The sequence below is a fragment of the Kogia breviceps genome, chromosome 18 (assembly GCF_026419965.1).
Source record: "Kogia breviceps isolate mKogBre1 chromosome 18, mKogBre1 haplotype 1, whole genome shotgun sequence".
NCBI classification, from domain to species: domain Eukaryota; kingdom Metazoa; phylum Chordata; class Mammalia; order Artiodactyla; family Physeteridae; genus Kogia; species Kogia breviceps.
In genome coordinates, this window is record NC_081327.1 from 55000951 (window position 1) to 55021027 (window position 20077).

At 60.8% G+C, this 20077-nt stretch overlaps 1 protein-coding gene across 8 annotated transcripts in view; it reads left to right on the top strand.

The window, feature by feature from the left end:
• The window catches only part of GSE1 (Gse1 coiled-coil protein), a 418214-nt gene that overhangs the window by 216127 nt on the left and 182010 nt on the right, over positions 1–20077 (top strand). Inside the window, exon 1 of one of the 8 annotated variants that reach the window (XM_067020285.1) lies at positions 19841–19936. The exons of the other annotated variants lie outside the window; for them this stretch is intronic. Coding sequence (XP_066876386.1) covers positions 19894–19936 — 43 coding nt within the window. The 5' untranslated portion in view covers positions 19841–19893. Of the gene's footprint in view, positions 1–19840; positions 19937–20077 lie in introns of those variants that run through there. 8 annotated transcript variants of the gene reach the window in all.

Consider the following 20077-nt stretch of genomic DNA (forward strand, 5'->3'; position numbering starts at 1 on the left):
TGGCTCACGGGCCCAGCCGCTCCGCGGCACGTGGGATCCTCCCGGACCGGGGCACGAACCCGCGTCCCCTGCATTGGCAGGCGGATTCTCAACCACTGCGCCACCAGGGAAGCCCAGGGATGTGCTTTGGAAATTTATTTAGCGTTGTTGGTTCCTCCAGCCCCTGCGGCCTTCCAGGGAGGGGCAGGGAGCCTGGGTCAGGGGCTGCTGAGCCCCTCAGGCCCTCGGTTATTGCAGGACTGTTAGAACTCCTCTCCCCTCCCTCCTCTGCACTTAGGAAAGCATTCCAGGGAGGTTATGGGCATACATTGCAAGGTAGTTTTTTCTTATCCTGAATTTGCAAATAGGGAAACTGCCCAGAGAACTCAAGACACTGGCCTCGGGCCACACAGCCTGATCAGAGACCTGACCCTAGCTCGGTGTCAGCCAAGTCACTGGGATTCTAGTGCGATGGTGTCAGCCTCAGCCTGTCCCTGCAGTATTAACGGCTCTGGCTGTCCAGTGTGGCATCTAAGCCTCTTCTGGGTCAGGAGTGGGGGATTCACCTTTCACATACTGGGGCAGTTCCTTATCTAGAATGCCGACCCCTACAGGGTCCCCGTTAGAGAGAAACGACCTTCTTCAATGGGGGTGGTGAGAATCAAAACTCGGGGTCGAGAGGGTTAAGGCGTGGACCTTGGCACCCAGGAGGGAGAAGGCCTTGACCTCCCGCGGAGTCCCCGGGAGCCAGCTCCAGCCCCAGGCCTGCTCAGCTGGGCGCGGCCCAAACCCCGGAGGGCCCGTGGGCGCCGGTCTACCGCCCGAGGGGCGGGACGGCTGCCTGGCAGAGGCCCCGCTGGCCGGGCGCCCGGTTCCCAGGCTGGGACCCCACGCTGCGGCATTCGCGGCGTCGGGGAGAGAGCCCCGCAGGCCTGAGCATGGGCGGGGCTTGGTTTCCTGTCCCCGCCCCCCAACCCCTCGGCGCGGCCCGGGACGGTGGGGGTGGCCTGGAGCGAAGCTCCAGCTCATCAACGAGCGACATCTGCTTAAAAAGTGGGCGTGGGGAGAGGAGGTTAACGCCGAGGTCGGAGCGGCGGGGCCCGCAGCAGCGCCCCACACCTCCCGCGGCGACTTTTGGCCTCTGAGCAGATGGCGCGGGTGGGGGGGGTGCGGGCGCAGCCGGCGGGTCTCACGTGTTACCACGCCCATGAAATTTCCCATTGTGGGGGGCGGGGGCGAAGAAGCGGCCGCCACCCCCTTCCCCTCCCCCGCAGCCCCCTCTGCTCTGCGGCCATCTGATCTCCCTCCCGGGCGGACGCCTCTGCCTGGTTCGCAGAGGAGGCGCCTGGGGTCACAAGAGGCCCCCGGCGCGCCCTCCAAACAATCCCCCGCCCCCCGAGGAAGCGGGGGAGGGTCGGGGAGCGCCGAGGAGACCTTTTTACATGTAAATAGGAGAGCTGGCCTCCTGGAAAGGCTTTCTCCTCTCATTTTTATTTAGAAAGCCTGATGTTTGCCAGGCCCCCCTGTGGACCAGGAGGCTGCCGCCTGGTGCCCTGGAGGAGAGAAACAAGGAAATAATGTCATCTAGGGAGTGGGCACCCACGCCGCCCCGCCCTGAGTAGGGGAGAGCTGCGTGTTTGCACAGCCCAGTGGGCTCTGCTCAGGCAGGGGCACGGGAGGGGGAGGCGGCAAGGTCTACTCGGGATCTGAGCCCAGGAAGGGGTCTGGGTTCCGGTCCCAGTGCGCCGCTAACCGCCTGCCACGCTGGGCTGCCCCTTACCCTCTCCGGGCCTGCGTTTCCCCACCAGTAAAGCGAATGTGCTTTTCGCTCCCCTTGTTTCCGGCTCCAGGAGTCCAGCAGTTGGAGGGGCTGTCAACGAGGCTGGACACCACCCCTAGAACCCGCTGGACCATGGGTCAGTGACTGGACTGCCTCTGGATTCAGAGCCTCCTCTGACCCTTTCATTGTGTGGTCTTGGGCAAGTCACTGAACCTCTCTGAGCCGCCGGTTTCCTAGATCATAACAGGACCTCCCTCACATTTTTACTGTTGTGGGATTTTGTGGAATTGTCAGTTCTGGGTGTAAAGCGCTGGAACACAGCAGGCAATAAATAATAGCTGCTCTTAGGACTTTTATTACCTGGCTCTTCGTGTACTTCCAGGGTAGCTGTCCCAGGCTTGGGGGAGGGGATCTGTCCTGAACATCCTCGGGACCGCCCCCCTCTCTCGGTGTGTACCCACCTGAATGGGAGTCTGCGTTTTTGGCTCCTCCTGCCCCATCAGGCTGTGAGCCCGCACTGGACACTGGACACTCCATTTCTGTGCGTTCTGTAAAGTGTGTGGAGTCAGTGAGTGAATGAATGAACGGACAGCAGGGGTTAGGGTGGTCTCCGCGTTGGGGAGGGGAGGGGAGCCTAGGGGGGTAGGTGCAGTCACCCACACCCGCCTTTGTAGATGGGGAAACTGAGGCCCAGGCAGCCGAGTCACTTGCTCAAGCTCAGCAAGTCAGAATTCAAACCAAGAATTCACCAAGACACCAGAACTCAAAGCAAGCCGTTGGATCCAGAGCCTGCCCGTCCAACCCAGCCCCTGTCCCCTCCGTTTGTTGTATGACTGTTAGCCTAGGTGAGGATTCTCGCGAAATCCCTGTAAAGTCGGTGTGAAGGCACAAAGGGTGAGGTCACTCAGAGGAGGGTTTGAATCCAGAGACAGTCCAGCCACTGATCCCTGGTCCACCTGGTTCTAGGGCTGGTCCCTGGGCAGTGCCCGTGCTGCCCCTTCACTGACCACAGCATGCAGAGGTTCAGGCCTGGGAGCCCGCTGACACAGGCAGCTGCTGAGGGCCACCCAGTGCCGCCTCCTGCCTGCTGTCCGTGGGGGACACCTGGGAAGGTTTGGCCCGAGTCCCTGACCTGGGACCTGGGATCCAAGGTGCCCTCCCCTTGCGGTAGGGCCAGCCGCCATCACCCAGAGGCCCGGGGCAACACTGGGCCCTCGTGACCTTCCCACTGGCCCCTGGAGGTCCCCTGCCGGAGCTGTCAGCCACTCTGTCTGCGGGCCCTGGGGGCCGTGACCTGGATGGTGATTTATGTGGCAGCGGCAAAAGGCCACTGGCGGTGGGGCTCAGGGACAGGGTCAGGACAGCCAGGAGGCGCCGAGGATGAGGGTGGTGGCCTGCCCCGTGACCCAGGTGGCTGGGGGGCTCGGAGGAGGGGACAGCAGCCCCGGCGCGACCTCCCTCCGGGGAGAGGAGGCCTAGATTCCTGCCATCTGGCCTCTCCTGGCCTGGAAGGTTGGGGGTGCCCCACTGGCTGTAATGGCCGAGCCCGGCAGGAGGGGGAGGGACAGATGGCGGTGAGCCTGAGAGGTAGAGGGTGGACTTTGTTCCGAGGGGCTTACTGGGGGAGAACACAAGGCTGTCTCTCACACACATGCACACATGCACGCACCAGGCGCCACGCTGAGGCACTTTGTAATTCTGGGCCTGTGTCAATGGGGGTGGCCTTCTGATGAGTCTTCGGGTCCAGACTTGCCTGGTGAAGCTTCTCCCCAACACATGAGCACAGATACGTGTGTATACATATGTGCACAGAGATCCACAGACACACATGCACACAGACATGCACAGACACACCTACGGAGACACAGAGGCCCAGAGGCGCACGCATGTGCACGTGCACAGACACACACAGACTCACTCACGCTTGCTCAGCCCCAGGCTCTCACCTTCAGGGAGGGGGAGGTTGGTCCCTCTGGGCTTCAGAGCAGATTCTCTCTCCCGCTGGACACTTGGCTCCCACCCGCCGGCTCTCTCCCTGCAGCAAAGGCTTTTCCAGAGAACGAGCCATCTTTCCCCATCCTGCCCCCTTGTGTTGCTACGTTAGTCTGAACTGCCTTTATAATCTCTCTGACTCCTGAGCGTGTAAACCCCACACAAACGGACGTCCCGTGTCTTGTTCACCTTCGTATCCCTGAGGCCTGGTATATATGGTTCCCGGCACAGGAAATGTCTGTTGAATGAGTGAATGAACGGACGGATGACTTCGGGCGAGCCTGGGCTGGAGAGACACCGTAGGTTGTTGGAGTTTAGAGGTAGCCACACTGACTGCCTTGCTGGTGCTCAAGCGCACAGATCGCGTTCCTGCCCCAGGGCCTTTGCACCTGCTGTTCCAATGGCCTGGCGCCCTCTTCTTCCAGATATTTGCAGGATTCAGTCCCTCCCTTGCGTCAGGGCTCAGGTCAAGCATCACCTCGTCAGAGAGGCCCTTGCTGGCCACCCCTCCTTAGAACAGCCATGGCCACCGCCTCCCCTCGCTTCGTTTCCCCTCACAGCCCTCCGTGGCTGAAATGGTGTTACTTGTCTGCTTGTTTACGGTCTGGCTCCCCGACCCCAGCGTCAGCCCCATGCACGCTGGACCTTTATCACCTTCCCTGTCCTGTTCCCAGTGCCTGGAACAGTGCGGGTGGTCAGCTGGTTGAAACACTTGTGTTGAATGAATGAGTGAAGGGCCATGTGTTGGGAAGCAGGAGGTTGGACCCCCACTGCCCAGGTGAACCGAGGCTGGTGGTGCACAGTATCGGGTGCCAATCCAGCACCCAAGATTGGTTGGTCGGCAGAGGGGCGTCGTGTGACTCTGCTCCAGCTTTCAGACCTGCCTTGAGCACAGAGTGTACCAGGAGTCCCAGTGAGGCATCCCGTCAGGTGGGGACCCTTCCTCAGCAGTGGCCTCCCTGGTAGCCCCCGTCTTAGTGTCCTGGGGCTGCCAGAACTCGTTATCACAAACTCCGTTTGAAACAACAGAAGTCTGTTCCCCTGGTTCTGGAGGCTAGAAGTCCAAAGTCAAGATGTCAGCAGGGTTAGTTCCTTCTGGAGACTCTGTTGGGGGGGAGCCCTCCTGCCTCCTCCAGCTCCTTGGTGGCTCCAGGTGTGTCCTTGGCTTGTGGCTGAATCCCTCCAACCTCTGCCTCCGTCTTCACATGGCCTCTCCCTGTTGGCCACCCTGCCCACTGAGATCTGACCTCTCCCTGTCAGTTTCCTGTTTGGCAAAGTGAGATGCATTTTCCATCTCTGGGGGCCCAGGACAGGTCTCCTGGTTGTGGTGCCCAGCGGGCTGGCCACCTTGAATTCTCAGGTGACAAGTGGCTTGATATTACCCCCCGGTCACCATGAGAAAGCTTCAGCTGGAGCGCAGAAATCTCAGGTCCCTGTTGTCTGGGACAGAGATGGTCCAGGCGGCCGTGACCAGGTGGTGTGGGAGACAAGGCCCATCAGGGTCGTGAGGTGCAACACACGGTCAAGAGCGTGGCTTCGGTTACTTGACTACAGGCTTGAATTCTTCCTCCAGCTGTGTGACCTTGGGCTTGTTTCTTCACCTCTCTGTGCTGCTTTCCACCTGTGGAATGGAGATATCGATACCTTCCTCCTAGTGTTGTCAAGGGGGTCGAATAAGGAGATCTGGATCTGGATCTGGCCCGCGCTATCATTTATATGTGTTAGCTATTATTACAAGCAAGAACTTCAATATGTTTACAAAAACAGAAACCTAGAGGCAAACGTGGACTGTGTGGCACGTGCACAAGGAAACATTGCACCCGTGTGCCCAGGCCCCCACTCTCCTCCTCACGGGAGAGGCCGGGCCAGCAGGAGCGCTAGCATCTGGAAGACAGAGGACCCGGACCCGGGGAGAAGGTGGCAGGCTGGGTGTCCCCGCCCAGTTCCCCTGACCTCTCAGAGCTTCAGCTTCCTCCTCAGCTGAGGGGGGACGATCGTGCCCACTTGTAGAACCTTGTGACAACCAGAAATAATGTTTGTGGGAGGCCCGGAGCTCCTGCAATTAAGTGAGGCCTTGAAGGGCGGCAGGCAGGTTCTGAGGGCGGAGAGGGACTTCCCAGGCAACGGGAAGGGCAAAAGCTACAGTGGCCCGGAGGTCGGGAACGACGGCCCCGGAGCTGGAGTAGACTTCATGGGGGTGGCCGGAGCCTCGAGTCCCGTGGGGAAGACCGGAGAGTTGGCAGGAAGGACGCTCAGTGCCTTTTCCAGAGCAGCAGCCCCTCGTCCAGCTGGATCCCTGAGGTGCGTGATGCAGAAGGCCGTTCATTTTTACAGCTGCCGAGTGTGATTTATTTGGAGAGCAGACGCCCGGAACGGCCTGGGAAACCTCGGGGGTGGGGTGTTGGGGTGGTTGTTTTGTTTCCTGGGCTACAGTCGAGAGGGCAGAGGTCATGGCTTGCAGTGCCCTGGTACCGCGGGTCCCCCGGACCTCACAGGCTGGGTGGGGAGAATCCTTCAGCCTCCTCCCGCCCCGTGACACACAGACGCACAGACACACACACACACAGAGACACGCACAGACATAGACACACACACACAGAGACATACACAGAGACAGACACAGACAGACACACACACACACACACAGACAGACACAGACACACACACACAGAGCCACACAGACAGACACACACACACACACACAGACACACAGACACACACGCGCGCCCTCGCTCTGCAGCTGGGGCTCTGTTTTGGTGGAGAAAGCTGCCTCCCCGTGACGCTGGCAGCGGCTGGAACCAGCACCTGGCCTCAGGCCTGACCTCAGGGACCCTCCTTACTCTCCCTCTAATCCCAGGCTTCATGTGGGTTTCAGATGTGGACACAGAGGCTCACAGGGGTTCAGCGACCCCCCCTCCCTCTTCCCGGGAGGCCCCAGTGGGCCTCTGGCTTTGCAGCAGCGGAGTCTCAGCCTCCAGGGAACTCCAGGCAGCTTCGAATTCCTGCGGCTCCCCCGCCAGGCACCCCCGCCACACGCGGGCCAGGAGGCTGCACGCTCTGTCTTTGCCGCATGCCTCGCCCTTGATCTTCTCAGGCTTTATCCTCCAGCCTGAATCGCCGGCGGCAACCCCACGGGGCCCCCTGGTTCTGAGCCGCCTGGCGATGGGCTTGGGGGGCCTCTCGCTCCGCAGCCCACCCCCCGCCGCCCCCTCTGCCCCCAGGCGGGCCTCCTGCCGCCTTCTCTTCCCTCCCAGGAGCACCTGCCACGCCGGGTAATTAGGGCCTCGGCACCAGGTGTGGCGGCCCCGGCCTGGCGCAGTGGAGGGGGAGCGGGCTACCTGCTCCATCAGAGCCGAGCAGACGCTGCACAGTCGGGTGGGGGTGAGCGTGGAGAGGGAAGGCCGGGCCCCCGCGTGCCCGGGAGGCCGCCGCTCGCGGCCCCTTGCAGGTGCGGGCCCAGATTCTGTTGAGCTAAGCTTCGCGTGGCGGGCGGCTGGCAGGGAGCTGCTGAGCTTCCCAAGGTAGCAGCCATCTGCACTGTGATAAAAAGCCCCGAGGATGATAAATAGACAAGTCGCACTTTTATTGGATTGCAGCTCGGGCGCAGCCACTTTGGGTTTGGCACTGTGCTAACGACAGATTTCTGCTTCCCTTGCAAGGCCTGGCCTTTCGGGGAGAGTGCCAGCAGCGGCCCCCTCCTGGTGGGAGGGAGAGCACCCCCGTGCCCCCAGCCCCGGGGCGGCTGGCCTGCTCCCACCCACGCCTGCCTGTGCAGTTTGCACAGGGGCCCCATCTCACAGGCCCTGGGGTCAGGCCGATGGGCTCCCGTCTGCGCTCTCACACCTGCTGGCTGTGTGTCTCCGGCGGGCCCCCTAACCCCTCTGTGCTGTGGGCGCCCCGTCTGTAAAATGGGCAGGTAATGCCGTTTCCCGCCCACTCAGGCTCGGGGGTTTCCGTGAGTATCGGTCGCGCCCGTAGCATTTGGACGTGTACGGGGAGGGGAGCGTTATGTAACTATCAGCTGCCGCTGTTCTCGCCGCCATGTCTTTACTGACAGCGTTCCTGCTTCCACAGACCCTCGCCTGGCCCGGCATCGCGCGGGTGGGGAGCCGTGTAGGGTCAGATCTGGGAAGATGGGGCCCATTCCTGGGAGGATCTGGGCTCTACCAGGACACCAGGGCCCCTGTTCGCCCCTCCACCGCTTGGGTAGAGGCGGGAGCTCGGGAGCCGCACGGCCTGGCCACCTCAGGCTCTGCCCTGACCAGCTGTGAGACCCCCGGCGGCGGCCGCCATGCCCTGGGTCTGCGTTTCCCCGGCCGTCACGGGCGGACAGTCACAGCACTTGCCTGGCAGCACGGCTGAGGGGTTTAAATGAGCCGACCCGCTTGAAGCTCCAGGACCACGTAGGAGGAACAAGTAAACCTTGGCTCTTGGTGTTGTGGACGGTGCCCCGGGTGGCCGCTGAGGGGACGAGGAATCAGGATGGGAGAAGCGCAGGAAGCGGGGGCCAGGTGGGGCCGCCAGGGTCCTCTGTCGACAGCCCGCCGTCGGTTCTTGGCGTGTGTAGTGGTGGGATCTCCTGCACGCTGGCTCCGGTGGGCCTGAAGCTCGGCCCGAGGAAGGGGGGAGGGCACAGCGTGTCACGGGTGCGGTGGCCGTCTGTCCCACTTGGCTTCCTGTGCACCGACATCCCGGGCGGAGCTAATCTCTCTGAGCCCCGGTGTCCTCAACTGCGCCCGCCCAGGGCCCCCGGCCCGGCTGCCTTGCTCCCTCCCTACCTGCTGTCCCGGCCTGACCTGCCTTCCCTCTGCAGGCACAGGTCTTCCTTTGTAGTTTCCTCCCCCCTTCCTCATACGATGTCAGGTGCTGTGTGTGCTGCAGCCCCAGACTGGGCCTCTCTGTTCATCCAGGGCTTGAGCCCGCTGCTCCAGTCGCTGACCTAATATGGCCTCTCGCCCTGGGCCCCCATGCCTTGCCTGCTCTACTCCCGGACGTGGGTGGCGGGCACGGGTGAGTCACGCAGCCCCAGCCGCAGCCCCTTCATGGCCCAGGGCGCTATGTGTGTCCTGTTCTTCCAGCCCGTTGGCCCCGGCCATACCAAGGTCCCGGTGGCCCCGGTGGGAGAGCCCAGGCCAAGAGGAGGCACCAGAAAGAGGCCCACAGGAGCATGCGGGGGCCAGGACCTTGGACTCACAAGTTCAGGGTTTAATTAAATCCCAGCCTCACCAGTTGACCTTGGACAAGCGACCTCTCCAGACCTCAGCTTTCTCATCTGGAGAATGGGGCTGCTAAAAGAGCCCGCTGGGCGGGTGTGCTGCGAGGTCTCAGGACTCAGCACACGCCAGCCGTCACCGCCGCTGGGCCAGGCACTTACGCGGTGCCTGTGTCACCTTCACAATGAGCCGTGAGGTTGGTCCGTCCTTCCTACTTCCTCGATGAGGTGACTCAGCTTTTTTAGCATCGTACAGGGATCTAGAGGTAGAGACTGAATTGAAGCCCCATTTCCCCCCAGACCACAGAGAGCTCGGAAATGCACGGAAGGAGAAATGAGACAGGATTTTAGGAATGAGGCTGGGTCCCCGGGTGCCTTGCAGGCACAGCTTTGAGGCCGTGTGTACCCAGCCGGAACCCGACCTCGTCAGCAAGGGTCCAGAAAAGTTAAGCGACTTGCCTGGTGTCACACAGTTTCTCTCTGCCGGGCCAGGGTGCTCTCTCCTGGTGGGGCGGACTCGGGGGGTGGCTTTCTGTACCTCCGGGCCTGCTCTGTCTCGGTGTTTGGGGACGTGAGTGCAGATCTTGATGGGAGAGGGAGAGCGTAGCTGGAAGGAAGGGAAGGGCAGGGCAGTCTGGTGGCTAGTGCGGGCTGCCTCCTCAGCCTGGCTCTCCTCCTGCCGTAGCTGGCTCTAGGCTCCACAAGCCCTCCAGATGGTTCTAACATGCAGCCAGGGTGGAGAACCCCCGTTTCCCGTGCTCTTGAAATAACTGCCGGGTATTGAACGGTGGCATTTTAAGAGCGCGGGGAGGCTACTGCAAGGTCAGAGGGAAGGGGGCATTTACAGAGCAGCAGCTGCACCCCGGAACATGCTCCAGGTCCCTGACACAGGTGCACGTTTGTTACCCCAGCGAGGCGGGCGTGAGATCCAGAGGATCGGGGTGGGGCCCCCAGGGGGTAGATGTCTCCCCTGCCTTCTGGTACCTTCTGAGGAGAGCAAGGCCCAGACCTGTGGCCATTTCCACTCCCTCCCGCTCACCTATCTGGCGCCTCTTCCTCCTTCCATCCGCTGAGTTAATGCAGACTGACAGGGGTGGGGGGGTTTCGGGGCACCGCTGGCAGCCCGCCCGTGCCGCCCACACCCCCTACTCCTGCAGCGCCAGGCAGGAAACCACCAACGGGCTTATGGAAGAGGCAGGCGCAGCTGCTGTTAACAGGTGAGGCCTTCCGAGCTGGCCTCTCCCAGGGCCTCCTGGAGAAATCTGTAATGAAGTGCAGCTGTGAACTCTGGTTTTGGGTCAGAAAGGCAATTTCTCTTCTCTTCTCACAGCAACTGAGTCGAAAATCCGGGAGCTGTTTGCTTCTCCGGGGCCTCCGCCCCTCGGCCCTGGTGGCCAAAGCCCAGCCCCAGGAGGCAGCATCCATATCTCCGCTGTCAGGGGCAGGGGGCCGGGCACCCGAGGTGGGAACAGTGAGTAGCCGGCCAGGGTGCTCTGGGGGATCGGAAGGCTGGTTTTCCTCTCGTTTTAATTGGCCTCTGTGACACTAATGGTGCCTGATTCTCCTCGTGGCAGCGTGCTGCCCGCGGGCTCCTGCGGCACACCTCATCTGAGGCTTTCCGGAGGCACCAGGCAGCTGTTCCCGGCCGCCCCCACGACATTCCTGGCGGTGTGGGGCCTGGAAGGGCCTAGAAAAACAAAGCCCGGGGGGGCTGGAAACCCAGGGCGCTCGCTGGGATAGTGGTGGCAGTGGCATGGGGGTGGGGGGCCGAGCCCTGGCTCCCAGATCAGGCCCTGTCGTGCCACCTTTGCGGCAGAGTCACCGGAGAAGCCCATTCCCATAAGGCCCGGATGACGGGAGAAACACACGCCAAGTAAGATCGATTGGAATGTGAGCCCGGCGCTGACTTCTCTCCTCTCTCGGGAACAAGGCTTTTGATGCCCCATTGCCTGGTTTCCGCCCGGCTGAGAGTCACTCTCGGAACACTGAGCACCAGCCTAGTGGTTGTGGGTGGGGGCTCTGCACCGCCGCTGTGTGACCTTGGAGAGGGGGCTTGACGTCTCTGATCCTGCCTCCTGCAAAATGTAGAGGTTGGATTTAAAGAGCCACTTTGAGGATCTGATGAGGACAGCAGTGGCAACGATGATAATCATACTGTGGAAAGACAGAAAAGCCTGCCACATCTGGCAAATTACCGGTTGCCCCCTTCCTGCCACCCTGCCCACCAGGACTCCCCGCTCAGCTGGGCCGAGGGGCAGGGTCTCAGCCCCAGTGGCCTTCCCCATCCAGGCCCTTTGCATAGAATCTGAGCTCCCTGGATGCACCCAGATACCCTCTGATGGCCTCACTTTGTGGCCAGCTCTTTTCAGGCTCCTTATAATATCAGGGTTATAAAGACACAGCTTGCGTTCAACAACATTCACTTTTTTTTTTTTTTTTTTTTGCGGTACATGGGCCTCTCACTGTTGTGGCCTCTCCCGTCGCGGAACACAGTCTCCGGACGCGCAGGCTCAGCGACCATAGCTCACGGGCCCAGGCGCATCACGGTATGTGGGATCTTCCCGGACCCGGGCACGAACCCACGTCCCCTGCATCGGCAGGCGGACTCTAAACCACTGTGCCACCAGGGAAGCCCCATTCACTCCTTTTAAGTGTACTGTTTGGTGGGTTTTCAGAAATTTATACAGTGGTGAGATCACCACCACAGTCAAGATGTAAAACTTCCCCCTCAACCCAGAAAATCCCCTGGTTCCCCTCCTCTGCCCCCTGCAACCGCAGATCTGTTTTCCATCCCTCTGGCTTCGCCTTTGCTGGAATGTCGTAGGAATCATTCCGCGGGAAGATTACGAGTCTGGCTTCCTTCGCGCAGCACGCCGCTGTTGGTGCCTGTGTCGTGGTCGAGTCGACTCCCTTTGTCAGGCTGCGCCACAGCTGGTGTGTCTGTTTGCCCGTCAGTTGACATTGTGCGTTTACTTTGTGTGTTTTAATTCTTCCACACCTGTCTTAGTCTGCTCAGGGTGCTATGACAGAGCCCCATCGACTGGGGGCTTAGACAGCAGACATTTATTCCTTATGGTTCTGGAGGCTGGAAGCACGAGATCAGGTGCCGGCAGACGGGGCTCCTGGTGGGGTCGCCTCCTCACCGTGTCCTTACGTGGCTGCTTATCTGTGCACTTGAGTCTCACCCCTTTTAAGGGCACTAACTCCCTCATGGGGGCCCCACCCTCGTGACCAAATCACCTCCCAAGGGCCCCACCTCCGAATACCATTGCACTGCGGATTAGGGCTTCAATGGATGAAACTGGTGGGGACACAAACGTTCAGTCCACAACAGCAACTCATGACACTCCCGTGGAAGTCTATGGCATCATCATCTCCTCTGGTGGATGGTGATACGGAAGCCCGGGGTCAAGCTGTCAGCCACCTCCCCACAGGCCACGCAGCCCAGGAGGCCGTGAAATAGGCCCTCCTTGCCTGCCTTTGTCTCCTTTCTGATTCCCAGAGAGATCGGGGCCCGTGTGCCCTAAGCAAGAAGTTTCTGGGCCCCATGGGCACATCTCTCAGCGTCAGGTCTGACCTTGGCTGAAGACGCCTCTTTGTCCCTGCCGGAGCCCTGTGGCCAACTCGAATAATTGGATTTTAATAAAACGGATGGGACTGCGGGAGCAGTTCACCGCCCTGGCCTATGCCGAGGCCCTGCAATTAAACCGATTATGTCTTGAGAGTCAAGCTGTCTGACTTTGCATCCCTAATTTGGCGGAGCTGGCCGGCCCTGCCAGCATGGTTGTTTATTTATTTACCCGACTTTCCCGAGCTGGGGGTCATTAACGTGGGGTGGTGAGCCCGCATTCGGGCTCTGGATGTTCCCTCCCAGCGACTCACCTCTCCCTCCATCCACAACTGCCAGGTCCTGGAAGCTCAGGGAATCCCTGGGAGACTTTAAAATAGCGATGCGGGACATCCCCTTCCCCCGGGGGTTGTGATGTTGTTAATTTGGGGTATAGCCAAGCCATTGGGAGTTTTCAAAGCCCCCCCAGGTGAGTGCTACTGGCAGCCCCCGACCTAAAGAGATAGATTCTTCTGGAAGCCCAGATGGGATGCCGCCTCCTTCCCCAGACCCGTCCGCAGGTGAAGGCTCGTGGTCATCTCCTCCTTATGGACTCGTGGAATCCCGGTGAAGCGCCTCAGCGCAGGGACCCTCGGTATGGACCTTGCCAGAGAGGAACGTCTGGTGGGTGGGACGCCGGGTGTTTTTTCCAGGCCTGGAGTTCACATTTCCTCTCCCCGGTTTATTTTGTTAGTAAACAGTGAGAGCCTCCTTTCCGCCAGGCGTTCTGTTGGTGCCAGGTGGGTGGAGGCCCCTCCGGGGAGGCTGGGGGCTGCTCGGAGCCTCCACCCACCCTGCCTGCACCAAGGGGGTCTTGGCTGGAGACCTTTGCCTTCTCTGGGAGTGTGTTTTGGCACTAGGTGCCCCCCTTGCCTGTGCGTTTCGGGCTTCGTGGCCCCCACGAGGTGCCGCAGCGTTGCGGGCGCAGACCTCAGAGGAGGCACAGACTCGTGACCGGCCGCCCTTGTTCAGTGGAGGCGGTGGGTTGCCAAGCACGAAGCAGCCCCTCTAGTTCCCACGCTGGATGAAGGTTCTGGACTTTGGCATCAGCACAGCTGACGGGGTGGGGGGTGAAGGGAAGCCGTTTGGGGAGCTCTGCAGGGAAACTGCTGGGGGCTGGGGGCCGTGGGCAGCTTGCCCTCCGCCCGCGCCCCTTCCCTTCTGCAGCCCCTCAGAGGCTGTGCAGACCGCGCCGTGAGCCGTGGGCAGCAAGGCCGGGCCCCGAGCGCTCACTGGGCCGTAAGTGTTCGATAATTACGGTGAACTGGGAAGGGGGAGCTGCAGGTAGGCCGTGAGCCAGCTGTGGAGTGAGCAGCAGAGGCTGCCGGGCTGGGCCCCCAAGCTCAGGGGGGAAAGCGGCCCCCCAAGGCTGGGCTCAGACGGTGCGGTTCCTGGCCTGGGGTCCGGGGTGGCTGGGGAAGGGGGGTAGCCCTCGCCTTTCCTGTGAGTGACCCTGCCCAAGTCCTTTCCCCTCCTGACACCTCATTTTCCTCATCTGCAAAATGAGGTCACACCCCGCCCCGATCTGGGGAGTTGAGTGTCTTTTTTTTTTATTTTTTGGAAGATGCCTGTCCGATCGAGGAAGGCCCTAGGGACAGCCCCACCTCCTTCATGCCCCTCAGAGCCTCTCCATAGCTGCCCCAGGACCCTCGTCCGGAGCCTGGAAGCCCTCTTGGTCAGCTCATGCCACCTGCCCCCTATCCTGGGCTAAAATGCCCTCCCTGCCCCCCCCCCCCCCGCAGGCCAGGTGACCCCACGGGTCAAGTCCTGCTCCATGCGTCCTACAAACCTGTATGGACTCATGTCCTCGTCACTGTAACCCTGCAAGGGGATGCTTAAAGCGTCCCCATTTGCCAGATGAGGAAACTGAGGCTCAGAGCGGCTAACGACTTGCCTGGGGAGAGTACACGGTTGTTAAGCAGCAGAGCTGGGATTTGAAGCTAGGCATCCGGCTTTCCACCTGGACTCAGCTCACCCTGGCCTGGTCCAGAGGAGGCTGGCGTCTCGTTGAGTTCACTCAGGCCTGGCATCGGGGAGGGGCCGCGAAGGGCGGGCAGGCCTTTTGGGAGACGCGGCATTCCAGCGCCGTGGTGTGTCGGACATGTGGTGCAGGGAGAGTTAGCGTTCTTTGTGCCTGGTTTCGGTGGGACGGACGGAGCTGGGGCATCTGGAGCGGTGAGGCGGCATCCGGGAGATGGGACGGACCAGAGAGCTTGCTCTGGAGCAGCGCTTCCCATTTTATGCTCTGGAATTTCCCAACTTCTGGTGCCTCAGCACGCACGGCCCAGCATTTCACGTGGCGGCAAAAAGCACAGGCCGGTGCAGTGGGGACCGGGGGCCCCTGCAAATCCCCAAGGATCCCGAGGACAGGAAGGGAACGGTGGTTTTCTGCCTCATTGTGTGTGTCTTTGGGAAGCCCTCGAGGCGGCTAAGTAGTATTTAAAGAAGAGTCATCTAGCATCTGTTGGAGGGAGAATTGCTGCGGGGACAGGCCTGCTGGGAGACTGTTGTAGGAACCCCGGTGCTGGAGGGAAGACCCCGCCCTCGGTCCTCCTCACACCCCAGGAACGAGACTGGGGTGATTCTGCCTTAGGCCCCAGGGAGACAGATATGGGGGTCAAGGGAGCCCAAAAATATGACCCAAGGCTTGGGGCTGCCCCTGGTTTCCCAAGAACAACAGTAAGAATAGCAACTAACATTTATAAAGAATTCACCGGACCCTGTTCTGAACCCCTTCTATACATTGCCTCATTTTACCGCATGACAGAGAGCAGTGCCATTGGCCCCATTTTACAGATGAGGAGGTTGAGGCCATGCCCTCTAGCTCCTGTCTCTGGAGCAAGGTGGTGTTCAGGTTTGCTTGTGTCAATTTTGGTCCTTTGTTCTCAGGCTCTGAGGGGCTCTGGAGATTTCCATTTTGCTACTGTGTGTGACCCATCGCCGTCTTCTGCTGGCTTGGTGGTTTCTAATAATGTCTGTAACTCATTCACCCTGAAAGTATGGCATCGGGGCCAAGTCAGGAGACAGGCAGGATATTTCTAGGTGACGACTCAGCCCACCCCAAACACTGCCCCTGTGGCCTCCTTGTCCGGTCTGCAAATGATGGGTGTCAATCATTTACCCCTTTGAATGATTTGAAGAGCCTGTGTCCTTCCTGAGAGGTTGTAGTTCCAGTCTGTGCTCTCAGAGTGAGAGGAAACACTATCCCTAGGAAAGGAATTTGGAACTAGGAGGACAGAATTTGGGAAGCAGCAGGCCTTCCCTAGGAGAGCCACCACCAGCCTATACAGGTCTTTTGTGCAGATTGGAAGTTACCTCTTCCTCCAGGCAGATAGAACACATTCCCAAGTATGTTTTATGAGCAGAATGAGGGCTGGGTTTCAGCAACCTCTTGCCATTTCATACAAATGCTTTTGTGCAGTGAACAACTTGGACAACTGCACTTGGCAGCCCTTCTCCTAGGGCTTCTATTGACTCCCCCCACCACCACTCCCAGTTGGTTGCTAGAGACTCAGAGCACAAACCCAATGTCACCCCACATTCTTTCACCCTGGGGGAGACCAGGGTCCCCATCTCCACTGCCCTACTTGGTGTCTTTTACCCATGTGCTTAGTGGGGCTTCGCTGAGCTCTGCCAAGAGGTGGTTTAGAGGTGGAGCTTTCTAAGAGGGCATTTAGCCCAGTGTGCCCATTGTACAGACGAGAAAAATGAGGCCCTGCAAGTTCGTTCAGACTTTGTTTCTCTTCCTCTTTTGTCTTGAGCCCTTGCTCTATGCAGCGCTGAACAAGTGTTCACCCGTCCTTCACAAATGACGGTGCTGAAGCCCAGGGCTGCTGGGCACTTCGCCCCAGCTCACACAGTGAGTTAACAGCCCAGCTGGATCGGAGTCTACACTCCTGTCTCCTCCCAGCAGCTTCTCAAAGGGTTCCCACCAAGCAGCAGACCCCATAGCTCCCTGGGATCCTGTTCTCTTCCCTGTGGGATGAAGAGGAGGGGCCCCCAGGACACACATGGGACGCACCTTCGCCCAAGTCCTGGCCTCGTGGCAGGATCTGCCCACGCCGGCTCTGCGTGGGATCGGCAAGCACCCCTCCTGCCATCAGCAGGGTGAGGGTGGTGGGGTGTTACCGCCACTGCTGGGAGTTCTACCCATCCTGGCTGCACCCTGCCTTCCTCCCAGCCCATATCACTGGACCTATAAGCTATTCCCTCACAGCCGCTCTCTCCTGAAATGCCAAGTTTGTTCAAGGTCAAAGGGGCTGGCCTGGGGCGAGCTTGTGTCCCCAGTCCTTACTGCAGCTGCTCTCAGCTCCGGTTGCTCGTTGGAACCACCTATATTCTAGAAGTAATGATGCTTCTACCTCATCCCCAGAGATTCTGATATGACTGGTCCAGGGTGGGGCCCCAGGCCGGTATTTAAAAAAAAAAAAAAAAAACCCAGGTGACTGGCATGTCCCCCAGCGATGAGAATCGCCCTCACACAGATACCCACACCCATGGGAGGGCCAGCAGACTAGTTGGATGTGGAACCCAGGTGTTTCCTAATCTGCTGGCCGATGGAAGAAACCCCTTGATAAATTGCAGTGTCGTTCATGTGAGGTCCAGCACTTAGTTTCAAAAAGCAAACCGACAAGGAGAGGGTGGGGAACTTGACTTGGTAGGAGGAGAATTCAGCCTCGGCAGCTCCAGGTAGGGCCGGAACCAGTGGTGACCTTTACTAATGTCATCTTCAGAGGCACTGAGAGCGGGAGGGAGGCTGGCCTAGGTGGAGCACACACGCATGGTCATGGTCCTGCAGGCCTGAACTCTAGGAAGGATGTTGATAAACTGAGGAACATTCCAGAAGCCGGGACTTTGGTGGGGAATGAGTTGAGGAAACCAGGGGTGGGATGGGGATGGGGTGAGATTCTGTTGGAGCAGAGGAGACTCAGGGGACCCCGGAATTGGGCTGCTAGTGAGTGTCTCGGGTCTGAGGACAGGTGAGTGGGGCTTGGCCCAGGGGACCCTGGAAGTGGGCTGCTAGTGAGTGTCTGGGGTCTGAGGACAGGTGAGTGGGGCTTGGCTCAGGGGGTGGAAGTTCCCAGGTTTCAGCTCAACTGCAGGAAGGAATTCTGCAGAGCTGTTCTAGCCCCAGGAGGGGTTCCAGAGAGGGAGGGAGACCCAGCAGTTCTTTGGGAGCATGCTTGGGGCAAGCGCTGAGCTGGGCTCCCTTCGAATAGTGTTCCCAAGGGCATCTGCCTGCACCCAGGAGGGACTAGCCTAGCCCAGGGCCCTAGACCTCAGCACTGCAGACATCGGGGTCTGATGATTCTCTGTGGTGGGGCCATCCTGTGCATCAAAGGGTGTTGAGCAGCGCCCCTGGCCTCCACCCATGAGAGGCTAGCAGCACCCCCGTCCGCACTGTGACAGCTAAAGATTTCTGCTGACCTTGCCAAATATAACCTGGGTGCGGGGGGAAGAACCACCCCCTGACTCGCTGAGAACCACAGTCTTGGAACGAGGGCTTTCTACCTAGGCTGCAAGTAGCAATCCCCTAGGTGCTTTAAGAGATACCCATGCCGGGGCCCTTGCCCAGAGATGTGATGTCATAGGTCTGGGCCCCGCCCAGACAACCTGAGGGTGGGAGAGGTGCTGTAAAGAGCTCCAGGTAGCTCTAAGACGCAGCAACCTTTGAGACCCCGTGGGGGGTAGAGTGCTTCTCAAACTAGGATCACCTGGCTGGTGGCTCCATGTAACGCCCCCGATGTAATTAGCATCACCTGGAATGCTCAGGCAAGCGTGGGGAATCACCAGACCGCCCCGCGCGTCTGCAAGCGCCTTGCGGCCTGAGGCTCCAGGATTCTGAGCTGAAAGGCCCTGGCTAGCCGGCCTGGCAGGGACCTCGTGTATGTCGATTTCCTCCTGCCTGCCTCCCCCCCCCCCCGCCCCGCCCCCAGCTCTCCTCCTCCACCCTGGGTTCTGGGCGTCTCGCGCAGCTCCCTCACTTCGTCCTTCCAGCCAGCAGCCTGGCCCCTCCTTCCTCCTCTCCTCCCAGCCGGTGGCTCTCAGCGCCCGCTTGATTTAGTAGGCGTTGGAGGAGAAAGGCAGCCTGAAGAGTCGCTAAGAGCCTGATGCTGGCCAGCACTTATCTGGGAAGGAGAGGCCAGCAGCCCCTGGAGGGATCTGGGGCGTCAGGAGGAACACCTCTCAGCCCGGGAGGGGGCTCGGCAAGTCGGCCTCTTCGCAGCTGCTGCAGGGTTATTAGCTCCTGGGCTGCCTGAGCCCCCCGTCACACAGTCTGGAGGCCGCCCCTCCTTGCCACAGCACCCAAGGGTGGAGGGGAGGCTAGAGAAGGGGCAGGGGGTGCCCCTGCAGGTGCCTCCTGCGGGCGGGGGCGGGGCTCAGGTCCTGGCAGCCCTCAGTCGAGGAGATCAGAGACCCCTGGGTTAGATGAGATGTCAGGTGGGCTTAGAGGGAGGTGTCCCGTAGCCGCTGACGGGCTCTTGGGGGGCAGGCGAGGGCCCCCTTCCTGGCTCCTCTGCTCCCCCTGGGGCCTTTTGGTCGTTTGCCTGCCCTCCTCTTCCGGTGTTGGTCCCCCCTGGTTCTCCTCCCCTCTGATGAAACATACAAAAGGAAAATGCGCCAGTACTCAGGTCTGGGGAGCCCCAGCCCGCGGGATGGAGAAATGAAAAGCGGCCCCAATTAGAGGCTTTGGTTCTGCAAACTTGATGCTCGGCACTTGAACTGTCACGGCGGAGCCTTAATTAGCAGCGGCGGGGGAGAGGTCAGGAACAACTCAGCAGTCTTGACAAGCGCGTTATCAAGTGCAGGGGAGCGGGGGCTGCCCGGGGAGCGCGGAGCGGGAGGGGAGGGGAGGGGAGGCGGACGATGGGGGCGCCGAGGCGCGCGGGAGGTGGCGGGGAGGAGGCGCGCGGCCCCAGCCGAGCGGGAAGGGAATAAAATGGTTGCTGCCAGGCGGCCGCGTAGCCACGGCCGGCGGTGCGTGAAGCCGCGGGCGAGGGGGCGCGGGGCGCTCCGGCGGGCGGCGTGAGAGGCTGCCGCGGCCCCCGGGCGTCCCTCTCCCAGGTCCCTGCAGCAGGCAGGCGGACGCTCCCAGCGGCTCCTGATCCCCCATTTCCCGGGCCCCTCTGGGGGCATCCCGCTGTCCCGTGACCCCCTCGGCCCGCGCCACCTCCCTGGGTTCCCGGCCCCCGGCGCGCAGCGGTGCACGGCGCGCGTGGACGCCCCGCCGCTCGGTGACCCCCTGCCCACGCCGCGGGCTATGCGGGGAAGCCCCTCCTAGAGCCCCCCGGGTCCCCGCGCGCCGGCGGGGGGCAGCACAGCATGCTGGGCATGAAGACCTGGTCGTCCCTGCTGCAGAACCTCAGTAAGTGCCGGGCTCGCTGCCCAAGCCCGGGGAGAGGGAGAGGGGGAGGGCCTGGGATGGAACTTCTGGGGCGCGCCGCCCACCCCGTCCGACTTGCGGACCTGGGATTATTACCCCCAGGTCATGCCCGTCTCCCCAGAC